Source organism: Argiope bruennichi, chromosome 9 (assembly GCF_947563725.1).
Source record: "Argiope bruennichi chromosome 9, qqArgBrue1.1, whole genome shotgun sequence".
NCBI classification, from domain to species: domain Eukaryota; kingdom Metazoa; phylum Arthropoda; class Arachnida; order Araneae; family Araneidae; genus Argiope; species Argiope bruennichi.
Genome location: NC_079159.1, coordinates 104279579 through 104294050, shown reverse-complemented (window position 1 = coordinate 104294050; position 14472 = coordinate 104279579). Strand labels below are relative to the sequence as shown.

The 14472-nt window shown below is 29.9% G+C and overlaps 1 protein-coding gene across 4 annotated transcripts in view; it reads left to right on the top strand.

Moving 5' to 3' along the window:
* Positions 1–14472, top strand: part of LOC129984583 (adenylate cyclase type 2-like) — a 150767-nt gene that overhangs the window by 119058 nt on the left and 17237 nt on the right. For all 4 annotated transcript variants that reach the window (XM_056094502.1, XM_056094499.1, XM_056094501.1 and 1 more), the window contains exons 14-20: positions 829–996; positions 2326–2422; positions 6882–7001; positions 8007–8093; positions 9470–9630; positions 10639–10717; positions 11962–12123. In XM_056094502.1, the coding sequence (XP_055950477.1) occupies positions 829–996; positions 2326–2422; positions 6882–7001; positions 8007–8093; positions 9470–9630; positions 10639–10717; positions 11962–12123 (874 nt within the window). The remainder of the gene's footprint in view (positions 1–828; positions 997–2325; positions 2423–6881; positions 7002–8006; positions 8094–9469; positions 9631–10638; positions 10718–11961; positions 12124–14472) is intronic.

The window sequence follows — 14472 nt, the reverse complement described above, 5'->3', positions numbered from 1 at the left end:
TAGAAGCAACTTTTACCAATCTCAAGCAAATACGTACTAGAAAGCAACTTTTACCAATCTCAAGCAGTACATACTAGAAAGCAACTCTTAGAGATCTCAAGCAGTACATATTAGAAATAGCGCATTCTTGATCTTCTTAATTGCATGTTAGACATTTCTTATTGGAATCGTATTATTTTATTCAATGTTGCCGTTTATCAGCATACTAAATATAATGGAAATTAATTAGAAACTTTGGTTCGTTATTGCGTTATATTTTAATCTGAATAAACTTGATGGTACAAGAGATTGCTTGACGATAGATTAGAATTTATTTACCAAAATACGGTCCATAACATTGAGATTTGGAGTTTGCGGTAGCTGAAAATTGTTGGAACTTGGAAGCATACCTTCTGAACCTCAAATACAACATCAAGTATCAAAAAATTTTCAAATATGCTAATTAACCTTTTGGTTTCCAAAATAACATATTTGCCACTCTCATCATCAGTCCATGGCTCAAAACGAAGAAATAAACTCCAAAATAACTTTTTCTTACTTAATATGATTAGAGGTACATTTTATGCTTAATTTAGAAAACTAAACATAAATTGGATTTTGATTGGAATTATCCAACACAAATATAGAACTATAAATTTATTTTAGATTAAATATTGGAGAAACATTAAATTAAAAATATCATTAAAAGCAACTTATCAAATCCGATTCCTTATTTTATAAACATTATAATTACTTTTTCACTAACTATAATTATTTTATTAATCATTTAGTTCCAATGGTTTTTTTATATTCACTAATCGATTTCTATTTTTTGCTGATATGTTGCAGCCAGTGGTTTAATCCAGAAGGTATACAGCCCTTACTCCTTACTTTTCTGGACATATCTCTAGAGATGCCATTTTTGAGAAGAAAAGACCCTCTATTCAAATATTCTTTACTGGCTGTTCTTTTCTCTTGTTTCGCACTCACTACCATTGGTGCGCTCCTGAAACCCAGGTAAGCATGATCCCACACTTTATTCCCTCTTCCGCTATCCTATTCCCTTTTCCTATCAATGCGGTCTACTCCAGAGCTTTACCCAAATGGAGAACAAGGACTATCCCTACAGATTCTATATTTTCCAGTTCGACAGTTAATTTTTAAAATTTAATGAGTCAAATTGATTTAGTAGACCAGGGAGTTTTATATAAAGATCAGCAGCAGATATTTTATTTGCAAATTGGTGGAAAATAGCAAGGAAGTCAAACAAAAATGTCACAACTTGTTCATAATGAGTTCTATAAGTTGCACATTGCAAATGATATACTAATGTATATGAAATATGGTATATGTAGTACTTTTTAATATTTCGATGCATAAAAGTCTATGTTCATAAATTGCACCAATATTTTCAAAATAAATTAATGTTATAGTTATCAAATTGACTTCCTGTTTCCATTGGAGGGTCACGCCTGGGACCTAAGTATTCTAAAATTAATTTATTTCGATTCACAACTTTCAAGTGGTGATTTCACTTTTAATATTTTTTGATGAATTACTGGAAATCACAATGACCATCAGATAATTTCAAATGTGAATTTCTTGATTTCCACCTTCATATGTGCCTGGATTAGATATTTTTTGACAATAAAGATTCACTTTCTCGTGTTAATACAATATGGAAGTTTGGTTGGTATGAAACTTGCCGTTTTAGATATCGTTTCTTATCATATGATCACATTTAAAGTTTCAGAAGTTCATATCTAATATTTAGCATTTTAAATCATTATATTCCATTCTTAGAATGCCTTAAAGATAAGAAATTTGAAATGAGAAAGAATACGGAAATTATGCCTGAAAGAAAAAAGTTTTCCCCAGTTTAAAAAAAAATATCGTACATTTGCTGTTAAATTCCATATAATTGGTTAGATTTGTTGAAAAAAAAACTTATATTTGAATACAATTATGAAATCAAAAGCCAATCCCAAAGTATTCAAAGATTATAGCTATTTCTTCAGCAATAAAATTTCTATTTTACCAGTATTCTAATTATTACTATTGTGTAAAAAATAATTGTCTAATTACGAATCGAAGTTAATTCAATTTGCGTAGAATTCGGGATATATAAAATGGCGGTAATTGATACCGTAAATGGATGGAAAGTATTCTTTCGATATCGAAAACTTTCTGTAGTTCAAGAATTAGGTTCCATAAATTATCTGAGATTTAATATAACTATATTATTTTATTAATTAAAATTTCTTTTTAAATATTTTAAATAAAATGACCTTTAGAGAAAGCTAACCCATCTAAATATTCCTAGCTGAATAACATTTTTTTTTCTAGCTCGAATTTATTTTGGATACCGAGTTCGATCACTTTTCTGGTCGTTATCGTTAGCATCCTTCTGTCATGGCTTCCGGTTATTTGGAAAATTATAAAAGTAAGTATTAGACTTTTTTAATGAATTTTGGGGGGTTTATACTTTTGGTTTATCTTTTTTTACGTAGAAATCGGTGCCTCGTATTTCTAAATAATGTATTCAGGAACTAGATAATATATTTCTTAAGCTATCTTCAAAATTTTAAACAAATTATTTGATAGCCCTTTAAACTAGAATATTTTTGCTTTATACCTCTTTTAAGCTAAAAAAAAAAGCCTCTTTTTCCAATTTTTAAAACACTTTTAATATTTAACTGGCATATTTTGATTTCATAGATTTTTTTCGATCTTTTTTATGCAGATATTCAAAAATATAACTTTCAAAAGTTTTTCAAAAAATTCATCATGAACATTGTCACATACCTTACTCATTATAATCGCATGAGCGAAATTATAGATGACGAAGCATCTTTATCACCAAAAGATTCCATCTCGAAATTTGACTTTCGTCGGAGGTAGATTTCCGGCCACTAGATAAAGAGAAAGGAGCTGTAGCAGGCTAATTAAAGAATGTTTATTCTATTAAAATTTAAGAAAATGAAATGCAGTTTTTATAAATTATAAAATATTTGGATAATGTTAATCCTTTATCTAATAAAAAGAATCTGGTTTCTGACTATTTAGTTACATTCATTTAGTCATTACAACTTTTATACAAACCGAGCGTCTACTTAAATAATATAGTGTGCAAACAGGGGAAATGTGCTGCCATAAATCATGATATATAATATATTCACGAATTTATTAAAATAAAACATAAGCCAAAATAAATCAATACCATATAGGTTAAGTTAAAAATATGTTGAAATGGAAAATTAAAAAGAAGCCTCAAAATAAATACTTCCTAATTTCGGAAAATGCAAAATCCGCCGTTGATTTCAATGATACTAGAAGTCATTTGTGATACTATACCTATGTATTATCTGCTCATATGTAAGCGAATAATTTTTTTTAAAAAAAGAGCCATCTAGATTGATAGAATTTATAGAATTTGCTTTAATTTAATGATTAAAAATTATATTTCAAATAATGTCATTTCAGAATAGTGTTGAATTATAAACAAAACAAAAGCCAAATGAACGCATTTAGCTTCTTAAGACATAGGCGCAATAATTTATTTATACATTGTGACATTAATATTTAGAAGTATGCCAGAGAGTTGAAAAAAGAACATCATCTGTTTTTAATTACTAAATTCCATGCGGTGAATAACATAAAAATTTCATGTTTCAATCATTAAAAGGCTACATCAAAAAATTGAAATTATTTTTATACTGTTGTATACCCTCCAAGGCTATTTAATTTTAATTGGCGCCATTTTCCATAAAACTCTTAAACTACAACTTTTACTCAAACACCAATTACGGTTTTTATTAGTCCATTTATACATTCATAATGTATAAAGAGGACGATAAAATTCAAATATAGTAACATACTTCTTTGCAGAAATCTAAAAGTAAATTGTTCTGTCTTCCTACTTCTGCTTTTATTGTCATGAAAAACTTTTTACAACCTTCAAAAATATTAAGATAAATGCAAATAACATCACCTGGCGCAATGGAATGTTTAAATGCGACACGTGTTTAGAATGTTTACTGATACCCAATGTTAGGATAGTATTCAATGCACTCTAAACTCGTACTTATTAACCAGGTCTTCAGTTAAATTAGATAGTTGTTTTGTATTAGACATGCGCTGTGAAGCATTGAATGTTCTTCTGATTTGCTTGCCGAGACCTAAACAACTACGCATTCTTAGCCGAATGATTCTTGGAACGTACACTACACAGGAAATGAAGCGTTTATTTATTGCTTTGATATGATTCATGAATGCATTCAGATAATGAACCGAGATTTTACAATCGTACGTTAATTGTATTTGTGATTAAAAAAATTAAATTATGCCCCTAAGAGATTTTGATTTATCACAGATAATTTGTCATTCTGATTGTGATCTTAGTTGAAAAAAAACATGGGTTTTTTTTAGGAAAACATGGTGTAGACATACTTTTAACCATAGTTCTATGTTTAAGACTATTCAAAATTAGTAATAGGATGTCAATTTTTGAAATAAACATTAAAACTTTTTAAAAATTGGCATTTAATAACATACATTTAAGCAAATTCTTTAAAAGCTTCAAATTGGCTACACCAAAAACTATTACTTTCATCCAAACAAAACTTATACAAAAATAAACTGCATAGTTTTCTCTAGAGAATGAACCCCAATCGTATTGTTATAATAATAAATAAAAATTTTAGAACTAGTTGAAGAATTTATTATGAAATTTTTAGTGAATTTATGGCGTTATTGTTCAAACAATAGGCTGTAAATTGAGTGAATATTTTTTTAATCTAAATTCTTTTAGTACATTCGCTAGAAAATAGTATAAAGACAAAGTCCACCAAATTTCATATTAATATGATAATTATATTTTGAGTTATTTGATTTGAAGTGAGCAAAAAATAAGTAAAAATCAATTTTGAGAAAAATGCATTTAAAGTATTCACTAACATATTTTAATAATAAATTATGTGTGTACATACTTAAAATTCATCACATTTATAGGTTATATCTTCTTCCTCCTCAACTTTTAATAATTTTCCTTTTTTAATCATTTTTTTTGTGGCAATTCTTGTGTTTGGCAGTGAATGCCGCCGAGATTCATTTATTCTGCCTTTTTCGAGCTCAGCAAATGCTCTAACTGCATTTACACTAGGATACACTCCAATAACCTAAAGAACATTCAGTAATCCTATAAAACTTTCATTAAAACGTATTACAGACATAAACGCCCCTAATCTGAGGATTTGGAGCTCCTCAAAGACATCTTTAGGTACAAATTTCCACAAAGCACCATTGAAACTCTCTTTGGCATTTTGCATTTTGCAGTGCAAAAAATGTTCCGTTTTTAAAACTGAACTTGTATTTATAGAAATTTTTAACATGGTTTTGGCCTTTTAAATCGGTACTTCTGGTTATTTAAATGCCAGCTTCCGGTTTACCGGTCATTATGAAAATATTAATATCTTGACTTCTAATTAACGTACAGATAAAAATAAACCTGTTTTGGATAGCTCAAAGACTGGTCTACCCAATAAAAGAATTTTTTTTAAAAAAAATGTCATTTTTGGCGAAAATTGATCTTTTCAACGTGTTCGGATAACTTAAGTGATAAATGCACAATAAATATTTATTGTTTTATTTAGTTCATTATTCATTTCTTGCAGAAAAAATTGCAAGAAACTGTTTCAACCGAGAATTTTTGTTGGAAAATAAAATTAAATAATAAATGTCTAATTATTATGTTCAATACAATTCGTCTGTTTTATCTTACAAATTCTATGTGTTAGAAAAAAAATATGCATTTTATTCTAGAAGACCTTTTTGGTTTGTTAAAAAAATGAATGAGAAATGCTTGTTACCAAAATTTTGAAACTCTTTGAACATTTCTGACAAATTAGGTAGATGATTTTTTTTATTTCTTCTGAACAGAATAATATATAAAGTGGTAATGAAAGAAATGTGAAATTTTGCTTAGAACCAAATATTTGATAAGTTTTTTTTCCCTAATGAGTTTTAATTCGAATTTTTGTTATAATTCCTTAGTTATGCCAGGGTTACACTCGACCAGTTATAAATCGGTCAGTAAGCAGCGCATGCGCAGAAAGAGACTGATTTATTTTTGCCATAAGATAAATGATTGACTGATTTATGTTTGCCATAGTTTCATAAAATAGATTCAGGCATTCCATGTTTGGCTGTAAATTATAATGGCGTCTCTGAATTTTTTTCACTATATATCGTATTAAAAGAATGGATATTTACAGAAAGAAAGATGGTAAAATTTAAAAAAATGTCGACATACCTAAATTTAGAAAACTATAGAAAATATGTGGCAAATTAAAAAAAAATCCACCTCGCATCAGAAAGAACAGAGAGCAAAAAATGTCGGAATTAATCCATGATAAGTGATCAATTTTTTCACGCCAAAAAACAAACAAAAAAAAACAGCCAAATTCTACAAACGCATGCGCAGTAAGAAAAAAAAAAAATACAGCGGCATGTTGTTGTCCCTTCGGGACAATTACATGCCATCGACCGAATAGCAATTTTCAGCCTTTCGACGCATGCGCTGCTTACTGGCCATCTTATAACTGGCCGAGTGTAAACCCGGCATTATGCTTAAAACTTTAAAAAGTACTTTTTCCATATATTTCTTTTGGTAAAATGACTCTTCATCTTTTTGACTGGGGAAAAATTTATCGTTTCATCCAAAATAAAACAGTCGCTATAAACAACTTCCAGATACATTTAACCGAAAATTCAAAGTATCAAATTCTATTTCTGTTTACATAGAATCTTAAAACTCTGATTAGTGTTTTATGACATTAGTATAAATTTTTCAAAATTTGCTTTAAACCTTGACAATTTTCCCTGAATTATTATTTCTTTTTAAGAAATCCGCCAAGCTTCCAGTCGTTTCTATGTTGAAAGGAGCTTCGAATAGTTTCCTGTTGCGAACCGCAGTCGTAATCTTATTGGCTGTGCTGCTCATGACTACATCATTGATGGGAATGGTAAGTTTTTTTGAATTAATAAAATAATTTATCACATGCGCTGAAATTCGCAGAAAATATTGTTTTATAATCCACAAAAATTTTAATTTTAAATTCAACGTTTTCTTCTTGTCGCAAACAATTCTTAGTTTTGTTTTTATGGGTCATTACTTATGACGTTAATCATAATATTATGTAGCATGTTAAATTGGATTCCGATTATTAGGTGAAAAGATATGTTCTCTTTGGAAGCTTTTCTGCAATTTTTCATATATTCAGATAAGAGAAGTATTGACAACTATCATTACTACAATATAATCACCTTGGAATTACTAGCAACGATTGCCATAGAAGATTTCGTGTTTTTGACAATGTCCTGCAAAAAGAGAGGCAAAAATCCATATAAAGATCGTGTAGTTTTATAAACCTAAACCTTTAATGAAATCAACGAAAATGAATTAATATAATAATGCTAAACAATTAACTGAACTATATCGGATTCTATTTTTGAACTGCATAGGGTTCTATACGAGTTCTGTAGGGTCTATTAGGTCTATATAGAATTCTATTTAGGGTTTATTTTCAAATTCTATAACGAATGGATTAACTGAACGTTGAACAATTAACCTGCCAGTAAAACGAAATGCCAGCAATCTAAGTCCCATACATGGTGCAAAAGATTAGCTATGCCAAAAAGGAACGAACTGTTTGAAAGAAGGATCAAACCTTTCAGACGAAATAATCTTTTTGCTCCAGAATTACAAATCTATTTCAAATTTTGAACCCAAATAGTTAAAGGAAAAAGAAAAAAAATGCATCCTTGATTTTATTCATTTAAGTATTAAGCTAAGCACAAAACGAAAGATATTGTATTTGTATAAGAGAAAATCGAAGTAGAAACCATCGCTGATTTTGAATGTAAATAAAAATTTTATGATGCGATGAAAAACATCTAAGCGTCCAAGAATCTAAATTCTCAAATAATTCTTTCTATTTTACTAAAAGAAATCTTTTGTTGTTTTTTAGGAGGATTGTAACAGACCACTAGTTTCTCCCTTCCAAGAAAATATTACTATTCCTGTTGAAATGGCTATCTCCTGCGAAAATCCCTGGGTAAGAAAAAATTCCATTATTCTTTAATGTAGTACAATATTCTAAATGAGCTAATGTTCTAAATTTTGGTTCTGAATATGGTCGGGAATGTAAAGTTAATATAAATGATGCCACACACCCGTTTATCAAGGATTCTTGACTAATGGATAAACTTGGATAAATATGATAGATCAAATAGGACTAGGAACACCACTATCGATATTTAATTACAACTTTATAAATGCATTTTGCATACCATAATTAAAGGAAAACATTAACAATTTCTATAAAAGGAATTTTTACCGTTCTTTACTTATAATAAAGATGTCTGAGTGTGTGTATGTGTTGGCGCTCTATTGGTTAGACCACTTGATCGCTCTACCAAACTTGCACATTGGGAACATTACACTTTGAAGGGTGGACATGCGCACTTCAGAGCTATTTTTTAATTAAAAAATAAATTAAATTTTGGTATTTTTCCACGATAACTTTTGAAAAAACTTGCGTACAAAAATATTTTTACATCAACTTAAAATTCTAAAAATTATATTTTCAGTAATATCTATATTATTTACTATGTAAATATTTTTCACTATTTAATCAGTTTTAAAATAAACTTATTTTCCAACAAGAATTGTAAGAATTCTGAATGAATATTAATAGTATCACGAATAATTTTTCGTTTTTGTTTTACAATTCAAAATATTATCCTGTTCTTAAAACATTATTGGCAAAGCAAATTTCAAAAATGCAAGCAATAAATTTATTTAAATCTAGAAAGAATCTCTAAAAAATTTAAATTTGTATTTAAAATATTATTAGCATGAAGAAAAACTACCAACTTCTACATTGCTTTAGGTTAGAAATTAGGTTAATTAAAGTGCATTCTTCTTTTTATGAATTTTAAGAGTGCTGAAAAAATAATAAGGAAAATATATAGTAATATTAATAGAATAGCATAATTATGAATGATATATCTATCAAAATTTGAAATTTAAAAATATCTTGCTTAAGAAGCCATTAAGTTCATGTTACATAAAATATTTAATTAAAATTTTAAATGACCATTAATCCTGGAGAACTAGCTAGTCGTCAAAGGTGGTTAATAATTAATAAATAATACAGGTAAATATAAATTTTTTTTCTTGTGCTCAGTTTAGATAAGTGTTTAGACTCGTTTTGTCTTTAGATAAACATTATTTGAACTTTGTAATCAAAACACATTCGAATATTAGAAGGAAGCTTTTTTCTTTACTTTTTTCTTGTGCATATTAGTATCATTTATCGGTTTAAATACTCAAGATATTTATAATGAGAATTCAAGGAACTTTAAATATTCAATAAAATGAAATGGATTATTTTCGTTCTTTATAAAACATCTGGTGTTTTTCTTGCAGTATTTCACATGGTGTGCTATTCTATCGATGATCTCTGTGTCGGTGTTTCTGAGAATTCATTTCTTCATTAAACTTCTTATCAACGGAAGTCTTGTAGCGGCTTTTTCTGGCGTCATCTACAGCAAATCGAATTTATTTTACAAGACTTACTTGCAAGATTGGTAAGTGCAGCTATTTGTTCAGTTGTTAGTTTTAGTATGTGGCTTGTTTATCTAATTACCGTAGTTAATTAACATTGTAAAAAATTTTGGATACGTTTTCAATAAATAAAATATTATAATCCGACTGACGTGAATTCGAAATGACTCGGTACTTTATTTCATGCAAGAATCTAGAAACTTCGTATTGATTAGAGTTGATTCGTCTACCTATAATATTATCCACTTTATAATATCTAAAAATGTCAAATTCAAAAATCATAATAAACAGCAAAAACAAAAGAAAAATGGATATTTGCTTGGTTTTTTGTCTATGAATTGGGAATAAAGGCAGAAAATAATCAAATAACTAATCAATAAATAATCAAATAACTAATTTAATCGAGATTGCTGTCAATTTTATATGACAATAAAATTCAGATGTTGATAGTAATGATCTGAACAAACAGTTTGACTCGCGTATTAAACAACTGACAAATGATGAGCTCATAGAATTGCATGAGAAATTAGCTACTATGCTTCTAATCTCTAAAAGTTCAGGAATGATTTATTACGAATAAACTGTTTATTTGATGCTTCCTTCGAAGTATCTACCCTTTATAACTACGGAATTTTGTCACCGTTGATATAAAAATGTTGATACAAATAATAAGCCTCTTTTCTGTCACCTCCTCCATTGCTTTTCCGTCGAAACTTGAAAATATTTGCCGTTTAATCGAATTCATTATCTTTAAACTAAGATTGGACTAATATTTTGAAGACTTAAATCACAAAATATTGATGAGCTTATTTTTTTAATCATGTATAATGAGTAGGGGGGGGATACTATACTATACATTCCATTTACCCTTTGGTGAATTATGATCGAGGATTGGCTCATGTGCAAATAAGCCACAAACAATCCAAAGGTCTCTTATAAACCTTTTAAATCGGTATTTTTAAATATTAAATTAAATATCTACGTAAAACGTATAAAATTCTTCTTTCATAATTATTTTACCCCTCTATTAGGAATCGAATGCCAGCTGGAGTAGATCAGTATTGGTGCTTATTGGTTACTTTATTTTTGCTACACTTATTGGATCGACAGGTAAGTCTCCCAGTTCCGAACTTTAAAATGATGTTAGCAGTAATATGCTTCAAAACGTTGTGTAACTGTATATGTTAGTTTCGTTTTAAGAAAATGTTCTAGGATTATGATAGATATGCAGAGTTAAATTCAGATTTCCAAGAAACAAAATAAAAATTTGAATATTTTTTTATTGATTTTTATAGATTGGCTGTTGGCGTATAACTATTAAATAATATTTGTGCATACCGATAAAAACTCTAGTAAAAAAAAATCTGCGTATTCTATTCATGTGATTCTAAGAATTCCTTCATGAAACAAATTGCTGTGTTTTTATAAATTTGTATTTCATTAGATCTGCCTTATACATTTTATCTGGTGCATCCTTTATTTCATTTGCTACAAACAGATCCTTGTGGATGTGGCTCGCTTTGCGTTTCAGAATTGTTGCAAAAATGTCTTGCTTTTTGTATGCTTGATCTACCCTAAAATTTTTAAATGATCTTGAGAAATACCTTATATATATTGTTACAAATTTGTAATATTGTTTCCTGAAATGGTAGAAAAGTGAGATTTAGAGATACTCTTAATGGATGCCAAATCAATAAACCCCGATCTTAGCTACTTTGCTGACAAAATTGTTCCGAAAAACAAGAATTACGGCGCTGCATCTATTAAGAGCCGAAATCTGAGAGTCTTTCAGAAAAATTCGATATGGTGCTTATATAAATGGAGGCGCTCGTATGAGCAATAATTCTCTTTGGAGTGTTGTTCGCCGGGCGAGAGTTGTGGCTGTATATTGCGTAAATCTGAGAACTATTGTTCTGCTGTTGTTCTTTAATAACGACTTGGTGTTTGTATGCGTGTTGCTGATTGTCTTTGTATACGGCTCGACCATGTCCTTCTACAAGTTTTCGAGTTTTTTAATGCAATAAAGTGTTGTTATCCGGTAACCAACTTGTTGGATTTCTTGCATCATACATTCATTGTGCGGATTTCTGTGACAATATACAATTACTATGGTAAAATTTGTTTAAAATAAAAATTTCTAAAATTAAATCCTCATTCTCAATAACTAACTTATCAAAGAAATAACCTGAAAGTGATATAATTGAATTGTTTGTTCTTTTTCTGATTTGATTAAATATCTAGAAGCATAGTATATCTAAAAATTCATTTTTCCAAGACTTAATTTATCTTTTCAAATGAATTTTCATAATATACCGATTTTTTAATTTCAATATTCCATAAAACGTTTTTTTCAGGTGGAATACATAGGTCGTTTGGACTACCTGTGGAAACGCAAGCTGAAAAAGGAACAAGAGGAAGCAACCACCATGGGCCTCGTCAATCGCACGCTTCTGCAAAACATTCTGCCCGTCCACGTGGCACAGTACTATCTCACTAAAGAATCGGTACATTTCAATGTGAGTATTGAATCGAACTATATCTTTTTACCTTCTGGTATACGGGACATAATTAAAATGTTGCTAGTTCATAATGCATGGTCCAAACAGGTTAGTTAGGTTTATGCTCCAAACAAATACCTAAAGATATACATTGTATGACAATTTCAGCTAAAAAGGTTCTTTTTTTTAGTGCGAGTTAGAACTAAAAAAGAAAATTGACTTGACATTTTTTTTACTGGTACTGTATATAAAATCGTGAAACAATTCGATTACTGATAAATTTTATTCCATGTATTTTATATGCATTTATATTGCTCCTTTCAAAAACAGGCTTTAAAAATATAAGGTTATAGGAACTTTCGTGTTGTTCTTAACTCAGCGTTTCTCAACCTTTCAGTATTCGCGGCCCAGTTTTCAATCCTAATTTTCATCGCCCCCCCCCCCGCTTACAAGAAAATGTATACAACAATAATGCATATTGAGTATTTTGGATTCTGTTTTTAAATTATTTTTAATTAACTGCCAAAACAGGAGTAAAAGCGAGCCAACGTTGGCAAGAAACCACATTTGACATTTTGCCAAGCGGATGGTGAACAGATGAAGCGAATGAAAGTGGGGAATATTTAAATATTATATTTGAAATGAAAGCCAAACAGGGAGATAACGTTAAAAGAGTATGACAGTATAAAAATTCGTTAATGAAAGTTAACCTAGACGGGGTGATTTAAATTTAGAAACTGGAAATACATTTTTTCGAATAATAAAAGAAATAAAACTGAAGCACGACTAAACAAAAAAGAAAAAAAAGTTATGTTTGTGGAAGGGAATCCACACGACCTATGCCGTCTCGAGAGGCGCAGAGCAAATGTTTTCTCATAGAAAGAAGGAAAATGTTCAATAACGCAAGTTTCAATTCCTGCCAGTCTCATTCGAGTCGATCCTTCTATCGCTATCGAATCTATCGTGAATGTGTATGTTATATATGTTTTCGTGTTAATTGCATTATTAAATATTCACAACAGTAGATTTATGCAGACTCGTGGATAAAATTTTAAGCGGAAGTAAGCGAGAATAGACGGAAGTAAGACGGAATAACGGAATAGACGGAAGTAAGCGAGACGATAGTCAAGCACCAACAAATACACAGACAAGCATGGTTCCGAAAATAAAACCAAGAAAATATTCTCAAGAATACTTAAATTTTGGGTTTATCAGTACTGAAGAAAATGAAGAAGAAAGGCCCATGTGTATAATTTGCTCAAAAATGTTGGACGCAGACAGCATGAAACCTAATAAACCTAAACGACGACATTTGGAAACGCTTCATAGTGAGCACAACAAACCCAGATAATTCTTCGAATTAAAATTAAAATCATACAAAAAGCAAAAATTACTTTTTAAAGAAACTTTGCGAATAAAAAAGCTTTAATTGCATCTTACAAAGTTTCATATAAAATAGATGATGCACACACAGATGTAAAAACCCTCACACCATGTTTATCTCCCAACTATGTTTGGAGATAATTTTTCAAAACAATTGCAGTCCATACCTCTTTCAAAGGATACGGTTGCTCGTCAATTAGTGATATAGCTGAAGATGTACAGTGTCAGCTTTTCTCGAAGCTGCGTGACAAATTGTTTTCAGTACAATTTGATGAAGCAACAGATAGTAATAAAGATGCTCATTTAATTGCCTATGTTCGATTTTGTGATAATATGTCAGTAGTAGAACTACTTTTCTGCAAACCAATAGAACTCAGAACAACAGCGCTCGCAGTATTTGCTATTTTAAATGATTTATGAATGAGGCAAACATAGAATGGAAAAATTGCGTCGGAATATACACCGATGGTGCTCATTCAATGTCCGGAAGATTCCAAGGTATGCAAGCACTTGTAAAACAAAAATCGCCTCAGTGGGTCTGGATACATTGCATGATCCACAGAGAAGCTTTGGTTTCGAAAGAAATGAGTCCTGGTCTGAATATTGTGTAAACTACGGCTGTAACCGCAGTAAATTTTATAAAAATGAGACCCCTGAAATCGAGAATCTTTTCCGCACTTTGTAACTTTGTAAAGACATGGGTTCAGTACATTACAATTTTATTGCGAGGCAAGATGGTTATCGCGTGGGAAATTTTTGCAACGTGTTTATGAATTAAGAGAAGAATTCGCCATTTTCCTAGAAGAAAACAAACTGGAGGCCGAGAATTTTCGCGATGGTTTATTTGTTATGAAATTGAACTACTGGGTCGACATATTCGAGAAATTAAATAACTTGAATCTTCAACTTCAAGGAGCAAATTGACATATGTTGGATACGAGTGATAAAGTCAATGCTTTTTGTAGAAAATTGGATTTGTGGAAC